Raw genomic sequence first — 15,421 nt, 5'->3', positions numbered from 1 at the left:
CGTGTCTTTCAAAGCTCCCAGACCAGAATTGGGCCAAGACATCATCTCATCTGCCTCTGCTGAGTGCTGGGGGAGGCACGGGGCTGGTAATCCCTCCCCAAGGGATGGGAAGGGTCTGCAAGAGGGGAGAGACCCCTCAGAGCATCCATCCTTCCCCCTTCCCCTCCTCCCCAAGCAAGGGCCTTCTCCGGGGGCTCATTACTCTCCCGTACATTTATTATGCTAATCCACAAGGATTAAGTTAAACCAGTCGACGTAAAATCCAGTGTTTTCCAGCCCTTTGGGGCCAAAATTACTGTCCAGTGTTAAAAGGGGAATTGGGGAGGGCTGGGCAGTGGGAGAGAGGAGAACCTGCAGCATCAGAGAGGGACGGGAGCGGGGCCACCCAGAGCCGTGCTCCAGGTGACTTGGGGACCTCCCCGTGCAGGGGGTCCCCGGCGTGGCACTAGATCTTGGGGCGCCAGCCCTTGATGAACTGCATGATCTTCTTCACCTGGAGCTTGGTGAGGCGGAAATCGTCGGCCAGGATCTCCTCGCTGAGCTGCACGAAGATGCTGCCGTCGATCCTCTCGCGGGCGAAGAAGCTCACGACGTCCTCGGAGAGGCCGATGAAGCGCAGGCACTTGGACACCTCCTCCAGCGACAGCGCCGACAGGTCGGCAGGGGGCAGCCAGGCCGGGCCGTCCCCGCTGGGCCGGGGGGCGGCGGGCGGCGCTGCCCCATCGCCCCTCGCTGCCGGCGGCACCTCGATGACCCCCTGGGCCAGGTACAGGCGGGTGACGCCCTCGGCCCCGCGCAGGACGGCGGGGGACAGCGGGGCCGCCCCCCGGATGACGATGCCGTCCCCGTCCAAGCCCTTGGGGGGCCGAGGGGGAGCCGCTGGTTCCTCGGTGGGGGCGAAGGGCTCCGGCGAGGAGGAGGAGGAGGGAGGGGCCGGGGCCGAAGGCGCCGCTTTGGACCAGTCGGGACTCTCCGGCCACTCTGCCGGGCCGGCGAAGGGGTTGAGCGCCCCGAAGGGGGCAAAGCGCTTTTGCGGGTGCGGGGGTTTGAGGCGGGGGCAGCTGCGGAAGGGCTTCAGCGGGGGCTCGGTGCCCAGCAGCGGCGTGGAGCACCCGCTGCCCGCCCCGGCGCCCGGCTCGGGGAACGCCCAGGGCTCGGACCAGGAGCTGGGCGCGGGCTGGGCCGGGGGCAGCGGCCGCCCGGGGGGCTCGGCAGCCTTGCAGTCGGCCCAGGTGCAGGGGTAGCAGTACAGTGAGTAGGCGTCCGGAGAGGGAGAGGCGCTGCCGCTGCGCGGGGCCGACCTGCGGGGGCGAGGGCAGTGTCACCATCACCCCGGTGCGGTGTCCGCATCCCTGCGATTCAGGTACCCCCACCCACCCTCCCGGTGTCCCCGGAGCCACTCACCCGTCGTGGAGCCCCGAGGAGTAGTAGGAGAGGCTGGGGCTGGGCGAGGGCACGGGTGCCAGCTTCGGGCAGCGCAGGGGGGCCGGGGGGCTGCAGGGGGCCGGGGGGCGGCTGCCCCGGGGCGGCACCGGGGGCGCGTTCAGCAGCCGGCACTCCTCCTTCACCTGGAACGGGCAGCGCCGTCAGGGCCCGGGGGGACCGGGGGATCCCCGCGGCTGGAGGGGGTGATGGGGGTCGGGGACAGCCGGTCCTGCCCGCCCACAACGCACTGGGTGCGAGTGGGGAGACTTGGGGCCCTCCCAGCCCGTGGTGCGAGGAGATCAAAATATTGGGGTACCCCGTGGTGAAGGGGAGCCTGAAATTTTGTGTAGGGAAGGCCAGAGGGTCGGGTACCCCACAGTTCCGGGCAGCCCAAGAACTTGAGGTACCCGATGGTGCAGAGAGCCCTGGGATCATTCCGGGGCTCATGAGGAATGAGGAGCGGTGATGGGCAGCCCTGGGGAAGCGAGGTCTGCAGGTTTGGGTGACCAAGCAGAGTTGGGGAGGGACCCCAGGGTCAGAGGACAGGGAAGGGGTCGGGCTGCCCTGCCATGGCTCCGGCCTTGCCACGGGTTGGCTGACAGGACCCCGGCCAGGCCATTCCCCATCCCTGGGCGCAGGAGCGGGCTCTTACCGCCTCCGATTTGGGGGGCACCGGGGGCGGCGTGTCCCCGCGGGGCTCGTCCCCGGGCCGGCGCGGGGAGCCCAGCGGGGTGACAGCCGCGAAGGACACGAGGTCGGGCCGGCCGCCGCTGCTGCCCAGCTCGCAGCAGCCCTCCGGGCTGGCATTGCTCCACAGCTCCTCGTAGGGAATCTCCAGCGGCTCCTGAGTCCTGAACTCGGGCTCGGCCCAGTCGGGCGTCATGTACTCCCGCTCGGGCTCGGGGAAGTCGGGCAGCGGCGGGCGCGGGGTGCCCGGGCCGAGGCCCCGCGGTGCCTGGCAGCGGCCGGGGGGCTCCCGGGGACCCCCGGAGCCGCAGGCACAGAGCGAGAGGCGCTGCAGGGGCTGGCTGAGCTCCTCGCGGCCGCAGGCGGGCAGGCAGAGCCGCAGGCGCCGCGGGCTCGCACATTCCTCCAGCAAGTCCGGCTTGGCCTCCCGCACGGCCCGCGAGTACTCGTCGGGGTTGAAGCGGTCGTGGCAATACGCGGCGCTGTCCCGCAGCAGCTTCTCCAGCTGCGGGTCCCCGGCCAGCAGCCCCTCGGGCAGCTGGAAGCGCGGCATGTCGGTCAGCAGCAGGAAATGGAAAGGCACCAGCTCCTCCCGGCGCAGGATGCAGCACAGCACCACCGTCTTGGAGATGATGCTGACCAGCTTGTAGCAGTGGCCCTCTCGGATGGCGTGCAGGTCGTAGGGGTTGCGGGCGGGCCGGCTGGGCACGGCCACGTTGACGGGCAGCCGCACCTTCTCGATGATGCTGCGGATGGTGTGCTCGCCCTCCTGCAGGCGCAGCTCCAGCGGGCTGCGGGTGCTGAAGCGGCCCTTGCACTGGAAGGGCAGGCTCAGGCTCTCGTTGGTGCGGTGGTTCATGCAGATCAGGCACGGCATCTTGCCCTTCACCTGCCGCGCCCCCGCCGCCGGCGCCGCCTTGCCCAGCTTGCGCAGGAGGGTGTTGAAACGCGACTTCTCCTTCACCGTCTTGGCGCACAGGATCTCCGCTTGCCCCATCAGCGTCAGCTCGTCCCCCGCGTTCAGCGTGAAGTTGTAAACCTCGCTGTCCTCGCTGAACTCCCCCGACACCACCTGCCCGCGACAGCCCCAACGTGGCACCCGCTGCCCTGCCCTGCGCCCCCGACACCCCAACAGTACCCCTCATGTCCCACCAGCATCTCCTGATGTCCCACCACCATCCCTGACATCCCAGCACCATTCCTGGCGTTCCACCACCATCCCCTGACATCATCCCACCATTATTCCTTATTCCACCACCATCCCTGATGTCCCACCACCATCCCAGACATCCCACCATCACCTCCAATGTCCTGCCACCATCCCTGATGTCCCACCACCATCCCTGAAACTCCACCACCATCCCTTGACATCATCCCACCATTATTCCTGATGCCCCACCACTATCTCCTGATGTCCCACACCATCCCTGACATCCCACTACCATCCCCTGATGTCCCATCAGCATCCCTGACATGCCACCACCATTATCCCCAATGCTCCACCATCTCGAAGTCCCACCACCATCCCTGACATTCCACCACCATCCCCTGATATCATTCCACCATTATTCCTGATGCTCCACTACCATCTCAAAGTCCCATCACCATCCCTGATGTCCCACCACCATCCCTGACATTCCACCATCATCCCCTGATGTCCCAGCACCATTCCTGACATCCCACCACCATCCCAACATCATCCCACCATTATTCTTGGTGCTCCACCACCCCTCCCCGCTGGCCCAGCCCCGTGCCCTGCTGTCCCCAGGACCTTCACGCTGAAGGTGATGGCCTCCATGACGAAGATGCGGTCTGGGAAGATGCTGGCCACCTCCTCCACGCTGTTGAAATACTGCACGGGCTCGCGGAGGTCCCGGTCCTGGTCCAGCAGCTTGAACTTCCCTGCGGGGATCCCTGAGGTGAGAGGGGGCCCGAATTCTCACAGGGACCTGCTGTCACCGCCCTGGGGCCTTTCACAGGGGACAGCCACCCCTGGGGCAGCCTGGGGTCCCCAACTCCTCACAGGGACCTGCTGTCACCCCCCTGGGGCCTTTCACAGGGGACAGCCACCCCTGGGGCATCCTGGGGTCCCCACCCCATCTTTGGGGACATTCCCGTGGGCTTTGTCAGTGTCCCAGTGCTGCGAGGGGACCCCAGAGCAGCCCCTGGGGGGTTTCTGGTGGGACAAGGCACGGGGTACGTGGGATGGACCCCCGGAGCTGCAGGGACCCCCAAATGCGTTCCTGGGAGTGCCCAGAGTGGCTCAAATTGCCAGGGGTGCCCATTGCCCCCCAAAATCCCATCCCAGCCATGCCAGGGCACAGTGACCCCATGGCTTGGGTGGGTGGGACACCGGGAAGGGAACCGGGAACGGGGAAAGGCAGGAACGGGAGCGGGAAAGTCTGGAACGGGGAAAGGCAGGAACGGGAGCGGGAAAGTCTGGAACGGGAACGGGGAAAGGCAAGAATGGGAACGGGGAAAGGCAGGAACGGGAACGGGAAAGGACGAACGGGAGCGGGGAAAGACAGGAATGGGAATAGGAAAGGGCAGGAACAGGAGTGGGGAAAGGCAAGAACGGAAGCGGGGAAGGCAGAAACGGGAACAGGGAAAGGAGAAACAGGGAAAGGAGAAACGGGGAAAGGCAGGAATAGGAATGGGGAGAGACAGGAACGAGAGAGGGAATTGGCAGGAACGGGAGCAGGGAGAGGCAGGAACGGGAGCGGGGAAACGTCAGGAACGGGGAAAGGTCAGGAACGGGAGCGGGGAAAGGAGGAACGGGGAAAGGCAGGAATAGGAATGGGGAGACGCAGGAATGGGAATGATGAAGGGCAGGAACGGGAGAGGGAAAAGGCAAGAACGGGGAATGGGGAGAGCAAGAATGGGGAATGGGCTGGAACGGGGAAAGGCAGGAACGGGAATGGGGAAAGGCAGGAATAGGAATGGGAAGAGACAGAAACGAGAGAGGGAATTGGCAGGAACGAGAGAGGGAATTGGCAGGAACGGGAGCAGGGAGAGGCAGGAACGGGAGCGGGGAAGGTCAGGAACCGGGAAAGGTCAGGAACGGGAGCGGGGCAGCTGCAGCCCCAGCGCCGCCGCCTCCACCGGCTCCGGCTGCCGGGCACGGACCTGACGGGAATTTTAATTCCCGCCCGCCCGGCCGGCGGAGCTGGGACACCAGAGCTCCTCGCCTGGCTCGGGGGCACCCGAGGCTGGAGCCGGCTCGGCCCCACATCCCGGGGCAGCGCGGGCACGGCCGACCCCCGATCGCTGTTAACACACTGCCCAGCCCCCTGCAGCCCCCGCGGGACGCGTGATTAACCCCTCCCCCGCTCCATTTCCCATTATTTATTTATTAGCAGGACTCATTACCGCCGTGGAGCACTTAGAGGGGTCATTAAGGCTCTGGCGGCTGCCGGCAGAGGCAGCTCAGCACCTTCGTCTGCACTGCTGGCCCCAATCCGGCCCCATCCTCATCCTCATCCCAGCTCAACTCCTTCCCAGTCCATCCTCATCCCTCTCCCTGTCCCCATCCTCATCATCCTCATCCCAGCCAAGCTTATCCCTGCCACTTTTCCCCATCCCATCCTCATCTCTCTCCCATTCCCAGCTCTATCCCATCCTACCCTATCCTCATCCCTATCCTCGTCTGCATCTCATTGCTGTCCTTGTCTGCATCCCATCCCATGGACTCCATCCCATCCCATCCCATGGATCCCATCCCATCCCATCCCATGGATCCCATCCCATCCCATCCCATGGATCCCATCCCATCCCATGGATCCTATCCCAACCCATGGATCCCATCCCAAGGATCCCATCCCATCCCAAGGATCCCATCCCGTCCCATCCCAATCCCAATCCCAATCCCTGCCAGCCCCTCTGCAGCTCTGTCAGGGGTGGGGCAGCCCCCAAACCAGAGCATCTCCTACCCCAGACTGGACCTTACTGGAGCAGCCCCAGCAGGAGGAGGGATGGGAGGGGGGGCAGGTCCCGTCTCTGCTGACCCAGGGCCACCATTCCCGCTGTCACCATTGTCCCCAGCCCCCCCCCACACCTGGGTACTGGAGCGGGATGTCGATTTTGGGCCCGATGACGTAGTGTCCCTCCTCCAGGCTGTGCGCGGTCACCGTGGTCCACTGCCGGCACGAGTGGACCAGCAGCACGTCCTGCGCTGTCACCCCCTCCACGCGCTCACCTGAGGGGGACAGGGCTGTCACCGCCGCCACCCCCCGCCCCGCCCCCCGCGCCGCTGGACGGACGGACGGACGGACGGACGGAGCGAGGGATGAGCAGGTGCCGCTGCCAAGAGGCGCCAGTTGCCCAGGAAACCATTTCTTTGTCCCCCCTGAAAAGCTGCAGCCGCCGCAAACAAGAAGTTTATTGAGCCGGGGCCGGCGCGGGCCCCCCCGGGAGCCCTCCAGAACCGAGGCACCCCAACCGACAGCCCCCCGGCACCCCAATACCCCTCCGGCACCCCGACAGCCCCCCGGCACCCCCACAGTCCCCCGGCACCCCGACAGCCCCCAGGGCCCCCAATACCCCCCCGGCATCCCCGACAGCCCCCAGGGCCCCCGACAGCCCCCAGGGCCCCCGACAGCCCCCAGGGCCCCCAATACCTCCCCGGCACCCCGACAGCCCCCCAGCATCCCCGACAGCCCCCCGGCACCCCCTGCAGATGGGCCCTGATCTGGGGGGGACACGGCCAGGCTGGGGGTACCCTGCACCCCCTGCTCCCCACATCCCCACAGCCCCACAGCCCCTGTTCCCCACAGCCCCACAGCCCCTGTTCCCCACAGCCCCATATCCCCTGCTCCCCATAGCCCTGCTCCCTTTCCCTCATCACTCCAGCCCCACAGCCCTGCTCCCCACAGCTCCCCAGCCCCACAGCCCTGCTCTCCACACCCCCAAATCCCCTGCTCCCCACAGCCCCAACACTCCCACAGCCCCACATCCCCTGCTCCCCACAGCCCTGCTCCCTGCACCCCCAAATCCCCTGCACCCCACATCTCCTGCTCCCCACAGCCCCACATACCTTGGTCCCCACATCCCCACACCCCCACAGCCCCACATCCCCTGCTCCCTGCAGCCCACAGCCCCTGCTCCCCACATCCCACAGCCCACACCCCCTGCTCCCCACTCAGCCTGGGCTTGGGGGGTCACAGCCAGGCCCCCCCAGCCAGGCCGTGTCCCAGGCAGGGCGGGGAGGGGACACGGTGGCTCCCAGCCCCTGGCAGCACCTCCGGAGAGTCACGGGAATGGTGACAGTGGGCGAAGTTCTGGGCCATGGCTGGGGGGCCTGGGCCCCACAAATTCCCCCCTCGCATCCCTGAGGGCAGGGACCCCCTGAGGGGCAGCCCCGGCCCACCCACCCTGAAGGACCCGACCCGAGCCGGGACAGCAGCTCGGGCTCACCTGGCCCAACCTTCCTCCCTCCTCCTCCTCCTCCTCAGCACTCCAGGCTCTTTCCTTCTCCTGGTCCCTCCGGTCTTCCTCCTCCTCATCCCCTCAGCCTCTTCCATCCTTCCTCTCTCCCTCCACCTCCTCCTCCTCACTTCTCCAGTCACCATTCCTCCTCCTCACCTCTTCGTCTTTCCTACTTTCCTCTTCATCCCTCCACTCTCCATCCCTTCCTCCGAGCCTTCCTCGCTTCCTCCTCCTCACTCTCAAGCCTTCCTCACTTCCCCATCCCTCTACCCTCCACCGCTCCCTGCTCTTCATCGCTCCCCTCTCCCTCCCTCCTCTTCATCCTCCCAGACTTCCTCCCTCCCTCTTCCCGGTCCCTTCGTCCTTCGTCTCTCCCTTTCCCTCATCACTCCAACCTCCCTCCCTCCTCGTCCTCACTCTCCGGCCTTCCTCCCTCCCTGCCCATCCCTCCGCCTTCCACCCCTCCCTCCTCCTCATCACTCCATCCTTTCTCCCTCCTCCTCCTCCTCCTCACTCCAGCCTCACTCTCCGTCCCTCCATCCTCCCTCCCTCCCTCCCCTGGTCCCTCCAGCCTTCCTCCCACCCTCCTCCTCCTCCTCCCCATCACTCCAACCTCCCTCCTCCTTCTCGTCCCTCCAGACTTCATTCCCCGCCGGGCTCACCCTGCCCGAGGCAGACGAGGGTGGGCAGGCGGCACTGGCTGACGATGGCGTCGAGGGGCAGCGCCGCGGGGCTCCAGCGGAGCCGGGCCAGCCCCGCCGCCAGCTTCTCCATCGCATCGCGGCTCAGGCCGGGCCCGGGCCGGGCTCCATCGCCGCCGCCGCCGCCGGGCCGGGGCCGGGGCGGGGGGCGGGGGGCGGCGGGAGCGGGGCAGGAGGAGCCGCCCCCCGCCCGCCCCCGGCCCCTCCTGCCCGCCCGCCCCGGCAGGCGGAACCCCCCCGGCGGGGGCGGGGGAGGCGGCGGCGGGCGGGGACCCCCGTGCGGGGCAACCCCTGGGGAACGGGCACCCCCTCGGGATTGGGCATCTCCCCGGGACCGGGCATTCCCCCCCAGGGCTGGGCATCCCCTCCGCACCCGGCACCTCCTAGGGACCGAGCACCCCCTCGGGATCGGGCACCTCCCCGGGCCGGGCACCCCCTTGGGACCGGGCATCCCTCCAGGACCGGGCACCTCCCCAGTGCCGGGCGCTCCTCGGGACCGGGCATCCCCTCGGGACCGGGCATCCCCCGGTGGGGCCGCTCCGGGGGTGTCCCGGGGGTTGGGGGTGGCTCTGCCCGCACCCTCGGGCTCCCGGGGGCTCGGCTCGCTCTGACCGCCGAGGGAACGGGCGGGGGGCGCCGCAGGGACCCTCCCCCGTCCCGTCCCGTCCCGTCCCGCTGCTGGAGGCGCGGAGCCGCCGGAGCTGCCGGGGATCCCGAGCGAGGCCTGCAGGGAGCACAAGGGACCCGTGGGGGACCGGGGGGACCTCGATTCCGCCCCACACCCCGATGTCTCCTCCGGGACCCCCGGCCCAGCGCTGCCGGACAGACGCGGAGCACAAATGGCACCGGGAGAGGGGGTCGGGACATCACAGTCACTCGGCAGCGACATCAGCGTCACCCCGAGAGGGGACCCCGCACCCTGCGGGCTCCCGGCCACCCTGAGCGGGGGACACCGGGCCCGGAGGGTCCCCGCACCCTCGGTCAGCTCCGGTCCCGCTCTGCAGCGTCTGGTCCGGGATCCCCTTTGGCGGCTGCATCCCCACTGCGCTGGAGACCGGGCTGAGGAGGATGAGGGAGTGGAGGAAGCAGCAAGTGCCCGGCCCTGGGGATGTCACCGTGTGCTGTCCCCTGCCCCCGTCACTGTCCCCCGGCCAAGCACAAGGGGAGGCTGCTGGACGGGGCGGAGCAGGGATGGGATGGGATGGGATGGGATGGGATGGGATGGGATGGGATGGGATGGGATGGGATGGGGTGGGATGGGATGGGATGGGATGGGATGGGATGGGATGGGATGGGATGGGATGGGATGGGATGGGATGGGGTGGGGTGGGATGGGATGGGATGGGATGGGATGGGATGGGATGGGATGGGATGGGATGGGATGGGATGGGATGGGATGGGATGGGATGGAGCAGACGTGGAACAGTGAGAAGGGTAAAGCAGGAGCAGGGAAGGGATGGAGCAGGCATGGGGAAGGAACAGGGAAAACGATGGAGCAGCTGTAGGGAAGGAGCAGGGATGGGAAATGAACAGGGAAAGGGAGGGAGCAGCTGTAGGAAAGGAGAGGGGACAGGGAAGGGCACGTATGGAGCAAAGCAGGGATGGGGATGGAGTCGGGATGGGGACAGAAAGAAGGACGCAGCAGCAGCAGGAGGAGGAGGAGGATGGGGAAAGAGCCAAGCCTCTCTGCCGGGGCTGACACGGACAAACGGGACACCGGGAGCTGCTGATGTGCCCATGTGGGGAAGGTCCCTGCCAGGTCCCCCCTCCCCGAGGTCCCCTGGGAGTTCCCCCCCAAATCCCGCACCCATGGGTGGCTGTGGGGGCTCTCCCACGCCCCGAGCCCAGGGATGGGGAGGATTTGGGGTCTCTGAGCTGCTCCCACGGCCTCGCCCCCTGCCAGGGGCTGCCGGGCACCGCGGCCATGACACACTCCCGGCTTTATTGCCAGCGGCGGCACAAAAACAGCAAAACAGCAAAACAGCCTCTGCCGGATACCGGCGCCATGGGAACGGGGACACCATGGCAGCGGGGACACCGCGGCACGGGGACATTGTGGGAATAGGGACACTGTAGGAACAGGGACACCGTGGCAGTGGGAACAGGGACACTGTGGGAACAGACACTGTGGCATGGGGACACTGTGGGAACAGACACTGTGGCATGGGGACACTGTGGGAACAGGGACACACACCATGGCAGTGGAGACACCACGGCATGGGGGACGTTGTGGGAATAGGGACACTGTAGGAACAGGGACACCGCGGCAGTGGGAACAGGGACACTGTGGGAACAGACACTGTGGCATGGGGACATTGTGGGAACAGGGACACACACCATGGCAGTGGAGACACCACGGCATGGGGGACGTTGTGGGAATAGGGACACTGTAGGAACAGGGACACTGTGACAGTGGGGACATTGTGGGATCAGAGACACTGTGGCATGGGGACACTGTGGCATGGGGACACTGTAGGAACAGGGACACCATGGCAGTAGGAACGCCTTGGCAGTGGGGACATTGTGGGAACAGGGACATCGTGGCAGTGGGGACACCATGGCAGTGGGGACACTGTGGCAGTGAGGACACTGTGGCATTGGGGACACTGTGGGAACAAGGACACTGGGGACACTGTGGGAACAGGGACACCATGGCAGTAGGGACACAGTGGGAACAGGGACACTCTAGGAACAAGGACACCGTGGCAGCGGGAGGGCAGCAGCACCAATGTGTCCTCTGCTGTCCCCAGGATTGTCCCTCACTGGGCTTTGCTGGAGGGGACACCCCCGGCCCCAGAGGCTGGCACAGGGGACAGGCTGGGGAAGGACAGTGACACAGCATTGGGGGCTCTTGGAGAGCTGGAACAGCCACCCCTGACTCCCACCCAAGGCAGGGGTGCAGAACACGGGGTGGAAAAACAAAAAACCTTTCCCAAAAACCACCCAAAGTCCCTCCCCAGCAGGGCCCAGAGAGACCTTGCACCCCAGGCTGGTGTCCCCTCCCCAAGGGGGCTCCACGTGGGGATGGGGCACCTCGGACCCCCATTGCCCTTCCCACCACCCTGCCCTGGGCAGCTTCGGGAAATGCAGCAGGAACAGCTCCACCCCAGGCAAATTCTGAAATTCTGGGGGAACTCATCCCACCTCCTCCAGGGCCGGGCTCACTCCCAGCAGAGCCAGAGGGAATTCAAGGGGCCCAGGAAGTCGCCAGTGCAAGTTTATAAAAGCTTTTATTTGCTCTTGGTACGACCAAGAATGGGACAGTGATCTTTTATACAATTTGATACAGTAAGTGGTACAAAAGAATGTGTTTTAAATAAAAAGCCAGAGTGGAGTAGCAAAAATATTAAAAGATTAAGTAAAAAATTGTCGGCATGGGAATTAATCCAAGACCTTGATGCTGTTTTATTTCCACCGTCCGAGGGCACGAAGCGCCGCGGCCACGGCCCGGGGCAGAGCCGAGCTCGGGTTGGGTTTAGCAGGACCAATTTCACGGTTTACACTTGGTTTTGGTGACCAAAGGGCAGCGCTGAGCTCCCTCCGGGGGCACGGAGGGGCTGCTGACACCTCCCGCTGCCCTTCTCTACTCCACAGGGCTGGGCTGGGTTCCAAGCACAGGTTTCACAAGCAGTTAGTCTGGAACGAGCAGGGAGTTGAGATACCAGCAGACACCAAGTTACTGCAAACTCCTCCGACATCATCGTTATTATTATTATTATTATTATTATTATTATTAATTTGAGGGGGTTTTTATCTGTTTCAGCATCGTGCTGCTCCCTCCTCCCGGCCCTGCAGCTGGAGCTTGGACAGGAACAGAAATAGACCCGATAGAAACAGCTCAGTTTTATTGATGGGGAGGGAGGGAGGGACGAGGGGGCGGCGTTGGCAGCGAGTGGCACCAGCGAGTGGCACCAGCGAGTGGCACCAGCGAGTGGCACCAGCGAGTGGCACCAGAGAGTGGCCTGGGCTCCACCTGTGCCTGCAGCGGGCACAGCGTCTACAAAGGGGGCACACACAGGGAGCCGAGCCCCTGCAAGCAAATAAAAAGCTCACTTTTAAAACAAGGATTATACAAAAAGAAAAACCACCCTTGATGTAGATTTTGTCATTTTTTTCCCTTTTTGATCACGTTAGAAAGTGCAGATTCAGCCGGAAGTGGCCGCACTCTGTACAACGCTGAGCCCGAGCTCACCAGCCACTCGCCTGGGAAGGGTTAACACACACTGGGGACAAAATGCCAAATACAGAGGGACGGGGGGGGGACACCTCGGTGAGGAGCCGCTCCGGACCAGGAGTTCCGTGTTAAAACACCATCATTTCATTAGAATTCACTCAGCGTTAGCGGCTGCGGCGAGGGCGGAGCGGAGCCGGTGCCGGTGCCAGTGCCGGTGCCAGGGCCGGTGCCAGTGCCGGTGCCAGTGCCGGTGCCAAGGCCGCGGTCAGAGCCAGGCACAGGCAGGGCCCAGGGGCTTGGGGCGGCTGCTGAGTGTCCTCCCCACCGGGACCGGGCTGGGGGCCGGGTCTGGAGCCGGGATTCACCGCCGGGATTCACCGCCGGGATTCGCCGCCGAGTTCGCCACTGGCGCTCCACGTGGGGCAGCGGCCGCACAGGGCGAGCGCTCGGTGCCAGGCCCCTGCTGTGGCAGGGCAGGGCCAGCAGGGCCGGTGCCAGCGGCAGGGCAGGGCCGGTGCCAGCGCAGGAGCAGCAGGGCAGGGCCAGCAGTGCTGGTAACAGTGGCAAGGCAAGGCCAGCAGCACTGGTGCCAGCGCAGGAGCAATGCAAACGCCGCCGCTCCATCCCGGTGGGAGCTGATCCCGCCGGGATCCGAAGCGGGGCCGGCCCGGCGCGGCCGCTGCGGACACTGGAACGTGGAAAGTTTCCAGGGAGGTAATAAATTAAACTGCCCTCTGGCTGGTTCGTTTCCTTTCCTTTCCTTCTCTTTCCACCCAGTTCCGCTCGGGCCCGGGCCGGCCCCGCAGCCCTCGGGGACAGAGGCTGGGAGCTCGTGTTAATGAACTGCTGTCAGTTTGGGGATCCATGTTATATTCATACACAGAAAGTAGACAACCACATCACCCTCCATAGAAACTAGTGCATGCAAATAACTCTTCCATATGGGGGGAAAGGCCGGGGCTACGCGGGAGGAGGAGGAGGAGGAGGAGGAGGAGGAGGAGGAGGAGGAGGAGGGAACCACTAGTGACGGACAGGCCTAGGGGGGTTAGTAGGAATCTCAACATTTTTACCTCGGAAGCTAAATCAGTGCTTTGTATTAAATTTTTTGGCAAACACACCGCGTTGCCATCCTTTCCATTAACACATCACACCATGGAGAAATGCAAATCAAAGCAGCATGCAGGCAAAAAAAAAAAAAAAAAAAAGAAAAAAAAAGAAAAAAAAATAAAGGAAAGAGCGGCAAAGTGAGAGAAAAAAATGGCAGCAGGAAGAGTTGGGAACGGCGGGATTGGCAAGAGGAGACAGAGCAGGTTACATGGAGTTTGCTTTTGTTTTGCACCACCCTTTGTCCTCGATGCATGACACCAACGTTACAGAAAGCAACCACTACAGAGGTCAGGACTCAATGGCACAGGGGGATGGGATGTCTCCTGCACATGCTTCCACCAGAAAAGAGAAAAGAAAGTGAAAATAAAAGTTCCTTTTTCCACATAAGGCACAGGACAAAGAAACCCCACTCACGGACTCAAGGCGAAAATGAGTTTTTCCTGGCTCTTGCCTGATGCATCTAGAGAATATGGTGACTCAAGCACATGATCCATGACAGAAAATTCCACTGTTGTACAAAATCAATTGTTAATTCTAACCTTTATTCTTATACAATTTGCAGAAGAGAGTTGAGTATGATTGCTCTGGGGTTTAATGGCAGGAGGGACGGGACTATAATACAACCCAGACGTAGTGGTGAGCTGAGCAGGGACATGGAAATGAAGTCACGGAGATGAATTTCCTATACATGTGTTGAGAGAACTGGAGTAGGCAAAGCTGTCCTAGCCAGAAAACCAAGGGGAGGCAGGAGCTCGTTAAGATGAGGAACAAAACCATTGGTTTCAGGTTAAAAAACGGGCAGAGTGGTTTGTTTTGCAGCGAGAAAAAAGGGGCGGTGGATGGCGATTGGTGAGAGAGGAGAAGGTTCAGCAGCACTTGCTCTTCCAGCCCGTCACCCCACTGCCACTGCTGATATCTACATTTTCACTGTTGGGCTCTTTTACAGGGGTCTGCAAGGAAACAAGTGAACACAGTTAGCTGGCCCTGGAATCCCCCAGGAACACACCCCGAGCTGGGGCTGGCATCCCCAGAGGGAACTGAGGTAACTGTGCACAAAGAGTCCTCAGAAAGGCAGGAATCCTCCCCCCAGTCCAGCACAAATGTGCAAAACCGATTTAAGGGGTTTTTCTGTTGTTTGGTTTGTTTTAAATTAAATGGAAAGCTGGGAAAAAACCCAGTGCTTGAAGTGGGACCACCCCAAAGACAACTGGGACTGTTTTCGAGCCGACGCTGGGTTTGGTGGAGTAAGGAAATCCCAGCCTGCAAACACCACAAGCTGAACTCAGCTGATGTGAACTGATGACCTCCAAAACCCCGAGTTTTTATGGATAAATTTGGCTTGTTCCCTGCTCCCTGCTCCTGGGACAGCAGCTCCCAAGGAGGGACACACAAGCTCCTCCTTGTCACAGGATGGAACTTGGTGGCACCAAAGCCAAAACCCCACTCCAGTGGGTTTGAGCCAACACCAACATCTACTTCCAGCTGGCTGGAAAGGAACCTAAACCCTCACCACAATTCACTCTCCACATTCCTGTTTTAATTCTCTTTGTCACAGCCTTGCAAAAGAACCCCCAGGATAATGACAGAGGCCAAAAATGAAGATTTAAGACCCAAAGGTTGGTATGGTTTGTAGCCTGACCTGTTCACCAATATTTTCACCCCATTTATCACACAAAGCTTGTCAGAAACTAATTAAGAAATGACTGAGGACTGCAGTGACAACTGGGTGACATTATCCACAGAATTATCACATAGGAGAGAGAGGCAGGGATGAGACAGGCTTGGGATGGGGATTGTGTAGGAACAGGAACAACAAGGGCCAGGGCTGGCCAACCCATGGGTCTGGAGCTCCACAGAGTTCCCATGAGCTGCTCCTGGGCAGGAATGTTCCAGCACAGGGGCT

General features: G+C 63.1%; 2 protein-coding genes across 4 annotated transcripts in view; both read right to left on the bottom strand.

Annotated features, from left to right (window-relative positions):
- Positions 1-198: 198 nt before the first annotated feature.
- GAREM2 (GRB2 associated regulator of MAPK1 subtype 2) lies at positions 199-8,456 on the bottom strand. 3 transcript variants are annotated; one of them, XM_074536331.1, is made up of 6 exons: positions 8,199-8,456; positions 6,167-6,307; positions 3,884-4,014; positions 2,078-3,184; positions 1,405-1,568; positions 199-1,301 (listed from the first exon to the last, which is right to left on the bottom strand). In XM_074536331.1, the coding sequence occupies exons 1-6, from the start codon at positions 8,308-8,310 to the stop codon at positions 446-448; spliced, it is 2,511 nt and encodes an 836-aa protein (XP_074392432.1). In that variant the 5' UTR covers positions 8,311-8,456; the 3' UTR covers positions 199-445. The 3 variants fall into 3 exon arrangements, with proteins under 3 accessions (XP_074392432.1, XP_074392434.1, XP_074392433.1); XM_074536333.1 differs by lacking the exon at positions 8,199-8,456 and adding an exon at positions 7,693-7,927; XM_074536332.1 differs by lacking the exon at positions 8,199-8,456 and adding an exon at positions 7,525-7,681.
- A 2,992-nt stretch (positions 8,457-11,448) lies between these two features.
- Positions 11,449-15,421, bottom strand: part of RAB10 (RAB10, member RAS oncogene family) — a 55,373-nt gene continuing 51,400 nt past the window's right edge. The window contains exon 6 of the mRNA XM_074536341.1: positions 11,449-14,468. Within this exon, the coding sequence (XP_074392442.1) occupies positions 14,385-14,468 (84 nt within the window). The 3' untranslated portion in view covers positions 11,449-14,384. The remainder of the gene's footprint in view (positions 14,469-15,421) is intronic.

Source organism: Zonotrichia albicollis, chromosome 3 (assembly GCF_047830755.1).
Source record: "Zonotrichia albicollis isolate bZonAlb1 chromosome 3, bZonAlb1.hap1, whole genome shotgun sequence".
Taxonomy (NCBI): domain Eukaryota; kingdom Metazoa; phylum Chordata; class Aves; order Passeriformes; family Passerellidae; genus Zonotrichia; species Zonotrichia albicollis.
The sequence above is the reverse complement of the archived record's forward strand: the minus strand, read 5'-3'. Positions and strand labels throughout refer to the sequence as shown.

What these genes read in the sequence shown, in the direction of transcription:
- GAREM2 (XM_074536331.1), bottom strand. Translation starts at nt 8,310, where the DNA reads ATGGAGAAGCTGGCGGCGGGGCTGGCCCGGCTCCGCTGGAGCCCCGCG. An exon ending in CCATCACCTTCAGCGTGAAG is followed by an intron (nt 3,185 to 3,883) that starts GTCCTGGGGACA and finishes TGTCGCGGGCAG; the next exon opens with GTGGTGTCGGGGGAGTTCAG. An exon ending in TGCCCCCCAAATCGGAGGCG is followed by an intron (nt 1,569 to 2,077) that starts GTAAGAGCCCGC and finishes TGCCCGTTCCAG; the next exon opens with GTGAAGGAGGAGTGCCGGCT.